Source organism: Cajanus cajan, chromosome 4 (assembly GCF_000230855.2).
Source record: "Cajanus cajan strain Asha chromosome 4, NIPB_CcT2T_4, whole genome shotgun sequence".
In the NCBI taxonomy this organism is placed as follows: Eukaryota; Viridiplantae; Streptophyta; class Magnoliopsida; order Fabales; family Fabaceae; genus Cajanus; species Cajanus cajan.
In genome coordinates this window covers 52,880,656-52,898,347 of record NC_138520.1, presented here as the reverse complement: position 1 = coordinate 52,898,347, position 17,692 = coordinate 52,880,656, and the positions used below count along the sequence as shown (strand labels likewise).

At 30.0% G+C, this 17,692-nt stretch overlaps 1 protein-coding gene and 1 long non-coding RNA gene across 2 annotated transcripts; one reads left to right on the top strand and one right to left on the bottom strand.

Annotated features, from left to right (window-relative positions):
- Window positions 1-3,404: 3,404 nt before the first annotated feature.
- Window positions 3,405-6,760, bottom strand: PUB9 (plant U-box 9). The gene is made up of 2 exons (XM_020378678.3): window positions 6,113-6,760; window positions 3,405-4,767 (listed from the first exon to the last, which is right to left on the bottom strand). Exons 1-2 carry the CDS (start codon window positions 6,407-6,409, stop codon window positions 3,682-3,684), a joined length of 1,383 nt encoding a protein of 460 aa, XP_020234267.1. The 5' UTR covers window positions 6,410-6,760; the 3' UTR covers window positions 3,405-3,681.
- Window positions 6,761-14,552: 7,792 nt separating this feature from the next.
- LOC145957065 (uncharacterized) lies at window positions 14,553-17,445 on the top strand. Its single transcript, XR_014433491.1, has 2 exons — window positions 14,553-15,031; window positions 17,242-17,445. It is a non-coding gene; the product is annotated as an uncharacterized LOC145957065 (long non-coding RNA).
- Window positions 17,446-17,692: the final 247 nt, after the last annotated feature.

Below are 17,692 nucleotides of genomic sequence, written 5' to 3'. Positions count from 1 at the left end.
ATAAATATCTACTTTATATTAATTTTGGTATTCTTTGAGTAGGTACTTACATATTATTTTAATATATGCAGATATTCATAAATATTTAATAATATTTATTAAAAGAATGTCTTAAAAATATTTAATAAAATATTTTAACCATACATTTTAGTTATTTATAATAATTTTTTCTTTTAAAAATTATAAAATATACATAAAAAAGTTTGAAGAGTATAACTAAAATTCAAATAAAATCTTCCCAAAATTTTTTTTAAAGGTTATAAAACTAAAATTAAATTATTTTTCACAATTATACTAATAATAATAAGTAAATTTAAAAAATAAATTTTAAACATTCAACCATATAAATTTAAAGTTTAAATAATAATTATTAAAATAAAATATTTCGATTACACATAAATTCAAATAAAAGATCATAAAGTACAATACTTAACTATTATAAGTTCAAACAAAGCTCTCTCAAAAATTTTATTTCAAATAAAATCAAAATCATACAATTTTAAATAAATTGAATACTAACGGGTACATAAATCTACAGATACAGATACTATGATACTTGTATCCTCCTCATTAACATGCAGGTAAAAAAAATATCCGTACATATTACCTGTGGATACTCATTTATAATATTTATTTTTATTTATTGTAAATTTTATTTCAGATATCCACATGTACGAATTTTTTTTCACATCCCTACGTGTTAATCTAATTGATTAAAAAAATTAATTATCTTTAAATAGTATTAAAATTAACAGATAAATGAAAAAGAAAAAAAAAAGCTCTAAAAGTAAAAAGCCTTGAATAATGAATCCATCAACTCTCATCAGAGATTACGCTAGCTTAAAAAAAAAACAAAGGTATCGAATATAAAGTATCAACCAATTACGTGGACCTCACCTCTTAAAATTAATGCCAATTATACTTTAGAGCTACAGCCCACTTGTTCCGAAAATTACACAATTTTTTATTTTATGCATTATTTTTATATCTATAACATGTGAATCTCGTGTTGATTGAGTGAAACAAAGCACATTGATTTTTCACATTTTCAAGCTTAAAGGGTTGTATATCATATCAGTCTCTCAATGATCAAATAGTTCAATTACTTAAACTTTTCACATTTTTAGTACTCGAACTTAAAAGATTGTGTATCATAACGGTCTCCTATAGATTGAGTGAATCGACCCAACCCTCTTATTGATGGGTCGTTAATTTGTCAAATACACCTCATAACAAAACTTGATTAATTTTTAAACCATTTTCACGAGTAGTCGAGATAAGGCACTATAATTTACGAAATAGACACAATAATAATCATAAATACTAAGATTTATTTGTCTACTAATGATAATAATGATATAACATGATTTAAGAGATCATAAAAAGAAATAAAATATTCACGTCCATAATATTATTACCTTAGTGAATATATAAGGACTCTTTAACCTAAAAGAAATTCATATTTACACTCACTCAATACTTTGACTAAGACAACCACTAAATCTTTCTAGAGAAAGTTTCATACCAAAATAATACCTAAACCCATTAATTTGAAAATATTTGATCTAATTTTCAAAACAATTTAAAGGGAAGTTCAGTGTAATATACAAAGCAAGTATGATATAAATGTAATTAGCGCTAATTCAATTAATTTCAATGTAATTAAAAAAAAGTAATCTTTATAATCGGACCACATTACCAAAATCATCATAGAACTCACTTTATACTATTGTTAAATATTAGATTTTTTTTTTGAGAGGGCGTTAAATGTTATATTAAATTATAATTTTTATCCTCTTTATTATTCAATTCTCAATTTTAATCTGACTTTTAATTATACAATTTCAACTTTTAATTTTATAAAATTTATAATTTTGATAAAACAGTTAAATAATTATCATAACCTTTAACATTAAAATTAAGTAGATAATACTAAAATTAATATTTAATAATATTCAAACTAAATTATATTTTTTATCATCGTTTCATCTCATTTTGTTACTTTTTGTGCGGTTAAAATGTAGAATAAAATACAATTTAGTCTAAATCTACTTAATGTCAATATCAATATTATAACTTTAATGGTTTGTTGAACCAAAATTACATATTTTATAAATTTGAGAAACTAAAATTACACAAATTAAAAATTGAAAGACCAAAATTATAAATTAAATATTATATAAGAATTAAAAGTATAATTTAAATTAAAATTTATTTTGGCCCTTGTAACAATTTATAAGAAAATTGTTCAAGAACAATCAACAGTATAATTTTAAATTAAATGAGTGGAAGGCAAAGCAAAAGTGAAAGAAAAACTTAAAAAAAACTGAAATATTTTACCAAAAATAGAAATAGAAACCGAAAGAAACTAAAACACAATCGGCCAGAATCGTGAATTTTTAACGTAAATAATATTTTTTTAAAAAAAATTTACCAAAATAACACCTGAACAACTTTATTTACACAACTAGAACCATTTACTGTTCACACTCAGAATTCGGTTCCCCGGAAACCGAATTCTGAGCTTCAAAATTTTTTTTTTCTTTTTTTTGTGCTCAGAATTCGGTTCCCGGGGAACCGAATTCTGAGTTATTTTTAATTTTTAATTTTTTTTTTTGATTTATGACTGATTTTCCGCGAGTGTGGGAAGTGGAACGGGCCGTTCTGAAAGCAGAACGGCCCGTTCTGCTTAAACACACGGAGTGTTTTTTTTAACATTAGAACGGGCCGTTCCAATTTAAAAAAAAAACACTCTATGTGTTTAAGCAGAACGGGCCGTTCTGCTTCCCAGACTTGCGCAAACTAGCGGAAAACGCAAAAAAAAAAAAAAAAAATTAAAAACAACTCAAAATTCGGTTCCCCGGGAACCGAATTCTGAGCACAAAAAAAAGAAGAAAAAAAAACTTGAAGCTCAGAATTCGGTTCCCGGGGAACCGAATTCTGAGTGTGAACAGTAAACGGTTCTAGTTGTGTAAATAAAGTTGTACAGGTGATATTTTGGTAAAAAAATTTAAAAAAAATATTATTTACCTAAAAAATTCCCAGAATCGTTAAGCTCAATATCCTCGGACGAGATAGCTAGCTAAGAAATAAATGCATAGATGAATAAATAAATAATAGAATTGTGTTGTTCCATTGACAAATCACATCAAATAGGTATACAATTTCTACACAACCAAATTTCCAGTTATTGACAGTGACAGTGAAAGTAAACAAATTAGTTTAGTTTGTTTTTCTTTTTCCCCATCATAATTACCCAAAAATGTGATTGATTAAACATTGTACAAAATGGAGTATATCATGGTTAATTAAACAGGTACAGTGCAGTGATGCCAAGAAAGTATGAAAGCATAAACTAAACTAGTTTGTGTTTCTATCTTAATGTTCTCCACAGCACTAATAAATAAAGTAAAAATAGAGATGATATATTATTAACATAACTAAAGTTTTAAGTCCAAATATCCATGCAGAACCCTGTAGAAGTTTTTGAACAATTTGGAGCCAAAGAGCACATGACTTTATTCAGTCACTAACCGATGAACATGAGAATTGAGAATGACTTTGTTAAGAAAAAAGAATGTACAAAATTGGTGACTGATTTTAAGTTTAAACAACTGAAAGATCTTGAGACAGATGCAGAATATACGATGTAATGTACCTTGAGAGAGGGCTCAAGAGACATTATGCAGTGTGTGTGATATTAACAACCCTGTTCAACCTCTCAAGAATTCCACTAGCTTTTCTCTTGGCCCTTGATGTTCCATTCTGTGCAAGCTCTGAGATGGTTTTGTGGCTGTTCTCCTCTTCCCTTATTTCCTTCAACTTTGATCTATCATACAAACAAATAGTTTGAAGGATTGCCACACAATTCTCCTTGTTGCGGTCGCACGCGCTTTCTCTGATGATCCTCAGCAAGCTAGGAACGGCTCCAAGATCTCCCATGTCATGAACAGCCCTCTGATGAGTAGAAAGCAGTGCAAGGATAGCCAGAAACTCGTCCACATGAATCTGGTTCTTTATTTTTGTCAAAATCACCCTTATCGCGCCGTCCTTCACTGCTCTAGCCTTGTTCTCATGCATCACACATATGTTGAAAATTGCTGAAGCAACATCCTTCATGGCTAAGGGATGCCCTTCTTCCAAGAGGTCGATTAACGGCTTTAATGCGCCGGATTTCCCTATGAGTTCCTTGTTTGAGTCAAGAGCTGACAAGGTGAAAAGGGCTGCTGCAGCATTGCTTCTTGTTTCAATTGTGCCTGATCTCAATGCTCTCATAAGGAGTGGAATCACCATTGGAGTTTCAGCCACTAGTTTTTTGTTGTTGTCATGAATAGAGATATTGAGGAGGGTTGTGATCACATCTTCTTGGAGATCAGGGTGAATGCTACTAAAAGAATCACTGCCACAAATTGGTTTAAGCAATTGAGGAATGGCATCTGCAGAATCACAGAAAAGTACACGGAAACAAGGATGTTTCTTTGTCAACAAGCGCAATTCCTTCGCTGCTGTCTTCTGATCAGAAAGTGTTGAAGACATTTTCTTGAGCAAACATAGAAAATGTTCGCGATCGGCTTCGTTTAAACCATCCTCATCAATGTATTGAACTGTATTTGACAACTCAATTCCTTGATTTTTAGTCCATTGTTCTATCATTTCCCTTATGAGGTGATTTGGTATAAGCAGTGTGTGTGAGAGGACTTGATGTGTTCGAGGGCAAGTCCTATTTCCAGCATTTAGCCATTTTTGGATGAAAGGTCTATCATATGTCTGCATAATTGAAACCAAAAGATGCCTCGTATTAACAACCAAAAGAGGAAAAACAAAATGAACAATTATTCATAATTAGACAGGGAAGAAATCAGCACAATCTGCAATTTGTTCCAAACCATCACTTATTCACTCAAAACCAATCAAAAGTATCAATGCATAGAAAAAGGCTTAGGACAGAAAGAAAAAAAAGGTAGTTGGGGTGGTGGAAGACATCACTGTAGTAATTTGGAAAAAGAAAAAGGCCAAGAACACTAGAGTTTAATTATTCCCTTTTGAGAAAACCAGTCAAAAGTTCTACACAAAGATACAATCACCACCGCCACTCACTCAAGCATCACATTTATGGACAGAGAATATTATTCTTTTTTCACCTCCCACTCTTTCTCTTTCCATCCACAATGGCTATCATAGATATATCATCAAATTGCTCTTTTCCTTTTTCTTTTTCCTCTTTTTGTTTCTTCAAACGTACATTTGAAACATAAATGTAGTAAAGCTAACAACATAAACATAGAGAAGATCATAGAAATTCAGCAAATCAAACAAAAAGTACTTGGCATTGCACTTCCATAGAAAGCAAATGTAGACAATTGCAAAGAAAAATCCAGCAAGTCCCACTCACATTGAACAACAAAATGTAAAACAGTTGAACAGGTTAGAAACTGTTTGGATTAAAAAAAGACAAAGAGAAAACCACAACTTCAAATGTTCAAACGATTTATCTTCACAATAATTAAAATAGAAAATACGATTACCTTCATTAAATAAGTAAATAAATAAGAAGATATTTCTAAGGTTCTGGACTGGACTAGAAAAGAACTGAATATATTCCTTTTCTATCTTTCCCATACCTTTTTAGTCACTTAACACAGAATAAAGTACAGAAATTCCGGCAAAAGAGATGGACAAAAGGCCAAAACCAGATTCTATATCTCCACTTTAGTTAAATTAAATTCCAAGAAATGAAAATTGAAAAAAAAATGTTAAGAACTTCCTATCCCTTTTTGCTACACCATGATAATCCATCTACTCATTTTTCTTGGTACCCAGATATTTATTAAAATTAATAACAATAATAACAACAACCTAGTTTTGTTTCATTTTGTTTTTCCTTCTGTTCCCAACATTTTCTCAGAAACCAAACACAGGCACACAGCAAACTGCTATTATTAATAACACAATTCTCTTATAATTTTTTCTAACACTTAATAAAAAAATTAATATAAAAACAAATGCATTTAATGTCTTAAAAATTTATAAAAATTCAATATACTTTGTTTATTTAGAAATTAAGATAATCTGTAGAATTTTCTTTGTAGAATTCTGATTTTGTGATACTAACCTGACCAGAAGCCACAATGACAGGATCTCTCATCAACTCCTTGGAAAGTGGACACTTGAATTCGTCAGGGCAAGAGGTGACACTCTTATTGTGCAGCTTCAAAGACAGTGAAGACCTTTTTCTGAGCTTCAACTCCTTGAGAACACAGAGAGTCTCTCTTGCTTGATCAATGATCTCAGTGCTGCAATCCTCATCATCCACAATGGACTTCACCAGCCTCTGCAGTTCCCTCTTCAACTCTATGGCCTTCTTCACCATCACCCCTGGATCAGACTCCAACACCCCTGGCTTTGCCATGTGACTCTGATTCTGATTCTGATGATGATGATCCCAATGGATCAGACCCAAAAGCCTTCAACTTTAGACAACCCCAAAATTTTATATGTATTGAAAATTGAAAATTTGGCTCAGGGAATGGAGAAGCAGAGAATATCAGTGGAAGCACTATGTCTCATCTCCATTCACTCTTTTTTCAAAGAAAAGAAATTTGTTTGTGTGTGTGAGTGAGACTCTCTCTCTCAATGTGCTTTTATTATTCTGATGGCTTCTATTACCAGTAACATTTAACTGTTGAGAGGAAAACAAGGACATTACCATAAAGACACAAGCTCATAACTCCACCTTAGTTTTCTCTCACTAGACTTTATTCCCCTTATATTATAAATATCTCACTTCCTTGGTTTGGGCATTGCCATATTTCATCCGCAAAGTCATTCACTCAAAAATGTGAGAGTTAGAGAGAGAAAAAAGTGGTAATATTCTCATAGGCTTATCCCACAAGTTTCACCTTGGCTTTTTCTTTCATTTTACTAATCTACTGGTTAAAAATTTAAAATGATCATGTGTGCTATATGTTAAAATATAAAATAATTATGTAATTGTAAGCATTGGATGTACTGTTTGGTCATTTAGATTATTATTTTTTTCATTTTGCAAATTGACTATTCAAGTTCTTAATCTACAAGAAATTTACCTTCGAAGTTATTTATCAACTTACTCATCTGTTTGAAAAGTTATATATATATATATATATATATTAAAAAAAACTTAAATGTGTAGTCCTCTTTGAAATATAATAGTTGTTGAGATTTTAATTTTTCAAATTTTAATTCAACAATTTTAGTCTTTTAAATATTGTAATTATGTAATTTATGTTTTTAATTTTTAATTAATTAATTTTAGTTTCATAAATATTACAATTATATAATTTTAGTTTATTAAATATTGTAATTATACAAAAATTTTATCAATTTAAATTATATATATTAGTAATTTTAGTAATATATATATATATATCATTTAATATATGAAAAAATATAATATATGCAATTTAAATAGGTCAAAAATTACTTAATTGTGATTTTTGAAAGATTACAATTACATAATTAAAATTTGAAATACCAGAATCATATAATTTTTATATTTAAAAGGTTAAAATTGTTCGATTAAAATCTTAAAATACTAAACTTACACAATTAGAGATAAAAATGTAATTAAATAAAATGTAATAACACTACTTTTAATATATATGTTTTCGGTTAAACATTATATTAGCCTTGTTCAGAGAAAGTGGACCCAAAGGAGACTCACGTAAAGTTATTAATAAAGAAAATTTAACTTTAAAATCCAACCAAAATAATTCTTTATGTATCTTTTCTTAGTTTAAATATTTTTAAATTATTTAAACTGAAAACAGTCATACAATGAAAAATATTTGTCAGACCATTATACTTAATATGCCATCCTGAGTTTGACTTCATATAAAAATTAATGTCATAATTAATTCATTTAAGTTTTAACTGATGACCTGTCAATACATAAATGAAGTGCAATTAATAGAGTTGGACTTTCTATATAGATATTTGAGTTGTTATATACACTCATGGTTAGTATCAACAAAAAATAAATTCTAATGGTTAGTTAAAATAAAATTAAAATTAGAATTATGAAAAAGTTAATTTGATAACTAATAAATAAAAAAATGATTTAAGTTTATGTATTACAGAGATACTTATATATACGTAAGGTGAGTTTTTAATTATTTAATGATGGTTGATCTTGTTCTGATAAATATGTAAATTTTAACCATCAAAAATAGGTTTAGTGGGTAAGAAATAAATTTATATTTACAAAATCGTAAATTTGATCCTAATTGTAAATGTCCTTTTTAAGTCTTAGATGTGGTTTGATTTTGAAACCTAACTTACTTAAGTTTTTATTAACTTTGTTTTTATATATAAAATCTAAATATTTAATTCACTAAGATTAAAGAAATTAGTTAATATAATTGATAATAATATTTTTTTTCTATTTTTATAATCTTTTCCAAAATTACTCTTATATTATTTTACTCTTCTAGTTAATATTTTTATTTTTCTCTTAACTAATTAGAGTATGGCTTGTATTATTTTTCTCCCATTTTTAATATTATTCTATCTCATAACCAATTAGAATGTGTATTTTTATAAATAAATAAAAAAAAAAGTTTATAATTAATTTATTTTATTAAATTAAAAAAAATATTTTTTAATTAAAAATATTTTAATCTAAAAATAATTAATATATAAAATAATATGGATTGAATCTTATATGAAAAATTAAATAATTCTTTAAAGTTTCGTCTTATAAATAAGAACTAAAATAGTATTTAATAATTTTTTTAATTTTATTATAATAATAATTAATAATTAATCAATAATGAATGAATTGCGAGACAATTTATATAAATTCCGTATCATTAAATTAATTTATCGACTATTTTAATGTTCATTTATATAACTATATGATAATATATAGTATAATAAAATGTTGACTTGCTTTTAAAAGACGAAAGAAAATATTGATTTTTTTTCTTAAAAAATGTTTAGTTGAGTTGAGACTCAAAAAGAAAATGTTAACTTTAAAATGGAATGCATATTGTTGAATAAAAACATTGTGGTAGAAGTTTGAATTTCAAATAAAATTGAAAGACACCAACATTTAATATTTCTTTCATCTTATAATAAATGTCTAGAAGAAAAAATTCATTCTAAAAATAAGTGTTATATTAAATTTTTAATGTAGTCTTAATTACCTTTTCATTTATATATTTAATAATATTATTGGATCTGTTTATTTAAATTTAAAAATGAATGATTCTAAATAAATTCTTTAAAAAAAAGTAACTTTTAAAGAAGCAACTAAAAGTTGTTTTTTTTTTTTAAAGCAAAAATTTGTTTATTTTAAAAAGAGTTAATCACCTATATACTGCTAGTGTAAAATTTTTTACACTGACAACCAATCAAATATTTTAATAATAGTATCATGTCAGTTACTTATTTAATGAAATAAAAATAAAATAAAATAATTTAAAAGATCTAATTAGTTGCCAGTGTAAAAAAATTTTACACTAGCAGTGTTTTGGTGATTAATTCTTAAAAAATATCAAACACATCAAAAAATAAATAAAATAAATCTTTATTTTAATAAAAAGAAATTCTTTTAGAGGAAAAAAAAGTTTTAACAAATAGATTCATTATGTAAAAAGTTGTTGTGTTGCATCGGTTCTAACAAAGAAGATTAATTCTAAAATTATTCTCTTTCATCAATTTATCTTTTATTTATCTATATAAAAGAACCTAAGATGACGTTAATTAAATTGATTGTACATATATTAAGAAAATTAGTTATGTGTATTAAATTTTAGTAATCTTTTATTATTCTTCCTAAATTGTCCTTTTTATAAATGTTAAAAGAAGTAATATAACTTAAATGTCATGCATTAAATGAAGGATATTTTAGAAAATGTATCATTAGATGAGGTAAAACTAATTGAAGTTTACTTATATTTAAGAACAAAAGAAAATGTGTAATTTTTTTCTCCTTATAATTGATATCAAAAAGAGTAACTTTCGAGTAAGTAAACTTTTTATTGGTAACCCGAATATTTCATTTTCTTTCTCAATTTTAGGGGTATAAGTGGGTTAGGTTAGGTTGGATTTGAATGAATTCATTACTTGACCCAATCAAAATTTAATAGATTGGGTTGGATTGGGTCAGGTTTGTGAAATTTTTTAAAACCCAACTCAATCTGATCACGATAGCTTGTGTTAATCAAGTCAACCTAATTAAATTTATTTATTTTTGCAAAAAATTAAATATTTTAAAATAGATGTAAATCATTTGAGACATTGTTGCAAATATAATGGTATAAACCTATAAAGCAAATAATGATACAAACTAAATTTCAAAATAAATTTGTTACATTATTATCAACTCAAAAACTAATATTAATTAATATAAAATAAATTTTAAAATAAATATATTATATTATTATAATATTATTAACCTAAAAATATAAAGTTCGTTATTTAGTAAGAGTGATAATGAGTATTATCCTAAACAAATGATCATTCAAACATTATTATTATTATTATTATTATTATTATTATTATTATTATAATATATGATTGGGTCCAATAAAGTTGGATCATAGGTTAAAAATATAAAAATTTGTTATTCAACTTATACAATATTAAATTTTGATCGAGTTAAATTAGATTTGATCCAAATATATATTATAAAAAATCTAACTTAAATTCATTAGATGAACTTGAATTAGTTCGGATTAACAAGTTATATATATCTATTTACACCCTAGTAAATTTACCTCACGTTTTAGCTGGTAAGTAAATAGTAAAATGGATTTAAAAATATATATAATCCTATTGGATATAGAAACAGAGCTTACATTATTTTTTATATAACTAATTTTACAATATATATATATTTTGGTGGACAGTGACGACAAGCTATGGTGTCGGTAACATATGCATAACGTCTTGCAGAAACATATTTTTAAAGGTGTTATTCAACTACTATATTGGCGCTAATGAAATTTCATTCACCAAGCATGGCTGTCAAAGAAAAATGCATATCTTGCATATGAAGATACAGAAATGTTCACCAACAATAGTTGAACAGAACATTTGGTATAAAACTAATTTTAACCATAAATTTGATGAAAGTTCATTCAGCCAGCATGTGTTCATATGCAGTCTGAACCCTGCATATATGAAAATATAAAAAAAATGTTGAATATTAATATAAACTAATTTTAACCCTAATTTTATATTAAAACGTGTGTTTTCTATTAAAAAATATTGTCAACAGATGACTTTTCAACCGTGAAAATAATTTGAGTTAAACCGTGTTGTGCTGAAAAGTAATTAAATTTTGGGTTAAATAAACTTTTAATCCCTCATTAATTTTTTATCACATAAATTAATTTTTATGGTTAAATCTTCTCTATTAATTAATAATGTATGTCAATAAATCATGAATGACTTAATTATTAATATTTACCTAGCTATCTAATAGATGTCAAATTATATAACACATGTAATTTTTTTATTTATTTATTCATGGTTAGATATTAATCTTCAAAAATAAAAAATGTTATTAAAACATATTTTTATTCATATAACTATAAATCAATAGTAAAATTATATGTCATATAACTTGACATCTATTAAACAATCATATATGTATCAATAATGGAATCAATCATAATTTATTAATATACATCATCACTTATCAAACAAGAGTAAATTTTAAGAACTAATTTTTGTAATAAAAAATTAATAAAAGACTAAAAATTGACAAAAAAAAATTATTTAAAAAAGCTTAAGAATTGAATTCTTAAAAGTTAAAATACTTAAAAACTTATTTAATCCTTAAATTTATTTATTTATTTTGAATGAAACATAACAAAACTATAAAAATAGGTAAGATTACACATTAGAAAAGAAGAATGAAAGGTATTATTGAGATAGATTGGTGACAAGAAGGAAGTGGGTAGTGGCCAGCATGACAGGTAAGTGATAGTTCATCCATCCACATATAATTTTTTCATTTAAAAAAAAATAGTAATAATATTAAAACACTTGGATAAATTAGCATATGATTAATGAGAGAGGGAAGTGTGTAGTGTAGCGAAACTGAGGGAATAGGTGGGACCCCCATGGTCCACCCTGCACGCAATCACGGACTCCACGGCCCTTACAGCTGGCACGCCGCGTGGGTAAAACTTGTTTTGTACTCGTCTCCGCCACGGGGAGCATTCCCCTGCGCCCGCTACTACACTAAGACGCTGTACCCGCTTCCGTACATAAATAAACAACAACAACGACGTTTTGCTTCTACTGGCTCGGCTTTCCCTGGCTCGTGTTCGTTCTCCTTCGCTTCTCGCACTCGAGGGGTTTTGTTTCGCTACAGTCGCTACCATGGTCGAAATGCTGTACCCGCATTTCCACGTGGCGGAGTTGTTTGATGTTGTACACGTAGGTTGCTGGATGAGGACACGTGGCGTACTCGTGTCATTCTCCGACAAGAATTCTGGGGAATGGGAACACGTGGGTCCCACCAATAATTTTGATGTGTTAGTAGTAATCTGAGAACCGGGTCGACCGGCAAATACTGGTCGAAGTGAACCGGAGAATTTAGAATTTGTTGTTGTTGATTTACTCTTATTTTCGGTTCGTATTTTTAAAACATACCTTTACATAGCCATTTTGCTCGGAAAATCTTCAGTTTTATGTTACAATTACAAATGTGTGAATACTTTTATCCGCAAGCAAAATATGTGTGAATATTTAACCGGTATGGTAACTGGTTCAAGTTTTAATATTTTTATTTATGTTCTCACACTTTTATTGTATATTTATTTTAGTTTTTATATTTAATGAGTATGAAATTTGTATTTTTTTTTCTTTATCATTTATTTATATTTATCAAATATTAAAAAATAAAAAAATTAACATAAAATAATAATTACAAATTAATTATATTAATTAAGTTTTATTTAAAATAAATTTAAAATAGAGTATAAATTATATAAATGTCACATAAATTTTAAAAAATAAACTAAATTTCTAAAAATTTAAAGTGGTTAAAGATACAAGTACCATAACACCCCAATTTTTCTATTAAAATTATATTTTTGTTAATTATGAATCATTGTATTTTTTTAATAAATGGGTTGATTTTGATAATTGTTTTAGTTATTTTATATTTATATGGACATATTATAAAGTTTTATTATTAAAAGATTTATTTATTTAATTATTTTGAGGGTTTAAATATGTAATTTGGTTTAAGGTCAATTTTATAATTTCAAGCTTCTCACTTTTTTTTTTACTGTACGTTGTGTTTTAAAGAATTTGGAGAACTAGAACTCGTGGTAGAACATCCCGGAGATCCACATCCATCTTCTAGCACCTATCAGGGTAAAGAAGGGAGTGAGTAGTCTCGTTTTAGGGATGCGATGTATGTTAGATAATGAGATTGATCTCCATCCCGTCTTTATTGTTTGTTTGTATATGGGGGATTTTCTAAAAAAAATGTGTTTTTGTCTTCTCTATTATTTTTTAATGTTCTAATTGATGTTAATGATATGTATATGTTACTAAATTTGCGTTTTCGGCCTATAATGTATCTTCTAGTTATTCCTATGAGAAATTCTAAGGGAATGCACTGATGATTATATAAGGAGATTACATGGATATGAGTTTGGAATGTATATTATGTGCCTTTTAGAATGTTTAACATGCATTGTAGAATACTTTTATTGATTGAAATGTAATTGTGTGTATTGGATACTTTGGTTCACAAATTTGTGATTCTATAAAATGAGTGTTTTTTGATACTAAGTGCCACGTTGGACTCGTTAAGTACCGTTGAGGTGACCCTCGTCGGGTGCGAAAGCTATAAACTTCCTTTTGATCCTTCCATTAGGCGAACTTAGCCACATTGGGGGCAGTTTAGACAAAAGATGATATGATTCTTTGGAGGTCTCGCACTAGGCACGAAATGTGTGTTGTCGGGTGCCATTTTGCATTTGTGACCTTTCTTTGTTAATTCCTTGGATTCTCCTTATGTAATTCTTATGCTACTAAATATGAGTATCCAATTGATGTGTTTTGAATTTATTAAGTATATGATAGAAAACAATTGATGATTGTATGCTATGAGAATATTGATATTTGGAATGACATGATATGGAAATGTATCCTTGCATAAAGTCTTGTTTTACATGCATCATTTGCATAAATGTTTTTGAAATATATGATATGAAATACACCGTTAAGAAAGGCTCCCTTGTGTAAAAGATTGAGGATAAGTCCTTGGGGACAACAAGTTTGTGAAACCCCAATTCTACTCATTATTTGCTTGGGTAGAGCTTGTGCAACTCCACTATCTTGATTAAATCCTTATAGTATGTCCTCTTAGTGAGAGTGCGTTGAGGGTGTGCCCTGACATGTACTTCTTGGTTACTTTATCTATTGTTTGAGGCAAAGTATTATGTTTTTTTACTGATGTCACATGCATGATTACTTGTAGCCAGTGTCCATTGCATAGTACATGTGAATGAATTTATTGTATTGACTTGTTCTAGTTATTAGAAATCATTTTGTGATATCAATTGGATTGCACTTTGTTATGTTTTAGATAATTATGTTATGTTTTAACTATTGTTATGATTAGGTCTTTGTATTATTGATTGTGTTTGACTATTTGACTGCATTCTACGTTGTGTGCTAGGGTGAGATGTTTCTCACTTCCTTTATTTTGTGTTATTCCTTTTGTATGTTGTCACAAGTGATTTACATCATAATGTTGAGGATGTTGACAATAAGACCTATTTCATGTGGTTGTGAGACCCGTGAACCCCTTACTCATTTTCTTCTTCTCAACTCACTCTCACTCTCACCCTCTCCTTTTTCTTGTTGCTGGTTTTCTTCTTTGGGGTGACCTTGGACTGAAGGTGTTGACCAAGCTTAGGCAGAGCTAGCTGAAGATTGTCTCTCTTCTCCGTTCGTTTTCAAGTTTCCTCTTCTTCTCCGATCTCCGTGGTCCCGAAGCTCGGATTTTCGCATCAAGGTAAGGGAAGCTAGTAATTTTCTTTCTTTTGTCGCTGTTTTTGGCTGTGGATGAGTTCTAGAAACTCATTAGATGCTTATGGATGGTTGATTCGTGGCTGTGTTGAATGAGAACCTGTTTTTGGGGGTTTCGTGGTTTTTGAGAAAATTTGGGGAAATCCGTGATTTGTTGTTGCATGTTGAAAAAGGTAGTATTTTTGGGTTCTTGGATGGAAATGTGATGCTTTGGACCGATTGCATGTGCCTGGGAAGTTGATTTTACAGGTTTTTGGGTGGAATTTTCGAACTGGGGAGAGTTGCTGTTTGAATTCACGCTGAGCGTAGTTCTTTGCGCTGAGCGCGACTTGAAATGGGGACTCACTGGGTGAATCGAGCTGAGCGCGGGGAGAACCGCGCTGGGCGCAATAGACCTCTGTAGGTCTCTGGTTGATACGCGCTGAGCTCGCATTTGAACGCGCTGAGCGCGCATTTGGATTTCATAATTGGACTTCATAGTCTTCATAAAAGTTGTAGCCTTTGATCTTAGCTTTCCAATGGCGTTGGAATCACCCAAAAAGGAGTTTTAGAACTCCAGATATGGCCGTTTTAGTGAAGAGGGGTCAGGCTGCCAGCTTTACCTATAGCTGTTGCGGTTTTTAGAATTTTTAAAAAGGTAGATGAAAGAATTAGGACTTGGTGTCTTCATGAGAGTTGTAGGAAATTTGATTATCTTTCATATGAGATAAGGATGAGCATGGTAGGAGTAGTATAACTCATGATGTGTTATTTTCTGTGAAGGTTGCCATTTTACATTTAGTGATTTGGTTAAGTTTAAAGTTGTTTTAGGTGCTTAGGTCGATTGGTGTTGTTTGGGTGGGTAATTTGACAAGATAGATGAGTTGTAAATAAGAGGATTGGGTTGGAGTATGTGTTGAACATGTCGTACGTTGTGAAATTGTTGATCATGCTATTTTATGTTGTTGATGATGAAATGCCACGCTGTAATGGATATATATGTATATGCTGATATTGATGCGTTGCGCTGAGCGCGGCCCTTGTCGCGCTGGGCGTGAGACTCCTTGGGAGTCCCTGCCCTGTGGGTGCTGGGCACAATTTGAATTGCACTGGGCGCGAGACCAAGGGGAGGTCTCTGCCTTCCCCGCGCTGGGCGCGGGTATGGGCACGCCGGGCGCGAGAGACTCCTGGGAGTCTCTGCCTGGCATGCGCTGGGCGCGTGTGAGCCTTGGGCTCTCTGGCTGAGTCCCGCCAGGCGCAGGCATACCTGCGCTGGGCGCGCTAGCCCCTGGTGCTCTCTGGTTGTACCGCGCTGGGTGCGACCATGAGTGCGCCGGGCGCGGAGATGAGAAATTTATATGTGTTGGTTAATGTTGTTTTATGCTTAGTTGAGTTGTAGACGAATATAATGTGATGACTAATGGATGATGTTGGTTGATTGATGTTGAGTTGTACAGTTGAGTTGTGTTGAAAGTTGATGTTGAGTTGTCCAGTTGTGTTGTGTTGCAAGTTGATATGTTGAGTTGCAAAAGTTGTGTTGTGTTGAATGTTGATATGAATTGTTGTAGGCCGAAAGGCTGAGTTGCTATAGGCCATAATGGCTGAGTTGTTGTAGGCCATAATGGCTGAGTTGTTGTAGGCCAAAAGGCTGAGTTGTTGTAGGCCGAAAGGCTGAGTTGTTGTAGGCCGAAAGGCTGAGTTGTTGTAGGCCATAATGGCTGAGTTGCTGTAGGAGATCTCCGAGTTGATATGCGTGACGACGCATTGTGTGCTGATTGCTGATTATGCTGTAAGATCGATGAGTTGTATGCTGAAGATGTGTGCTGTTATGGCTAAATAATGTGGTACTTTAAATGAATTTTGTTAAGTTGATTGATGTGTTGAAGTGCTGTGTTGTGCTGTGCTGGGTTGTGCTGAGTTGGGGGATATTATAGCCGCTAAGTCGGTGCTGTTGTTAGCCACATATGTGGTGCTGATTCTAACCGCTAAGGCAGTGCTGATATTGCCGCATTGCGGTGCTGATATTGTTGAGCGGTATAAGTTGTATAAGTGTGCTGATAATTGTATCTGTTGTTTATTTATATTGATATATATATATATATATATATATATATATATATATATATATTTGTATGTTGAATTTTTAATTACACTAGCTTACCCTTTTGTTGTCTCCATGATATTGGACTGCGAAGATCATACTATGTATGGGAGCAGAGCAGGGATAGGTGGGCGTCTAAGGATGAGTCTTCGGCAGACCAGTAGAGCTGATCGTTTTTGTGACTATTTTGTTATGTAGCTACTTGGGATAGTAGCATTGATTGGACTTTGTGTTGTACACTCTAACTCTAGTCGGATAGAGACTTTGTATATATTTATATTCTAGATCCTATATTTATATACTTGTCCTTTCTGTCTGGCGTTTCCGGTGTACAGTGGTGTGTGTGTAGTGACAAGCCGGGTCGTTACAGTTGAGTTTATGCTTTTGATAAGATGTGACATCAAAATTTAGTTAGAATTTACTTTTTCTTGTTATGTTTTAGGACAATTATTATTTCCTTTGTTCTACTGTTAGTTAGATTTTAAAATATTTTTTTGAATTTAAAATGCGGTACTCTTTATGTTGAACACAACAAATTTTCATTTATGATAAACTTTTTTATTCAAA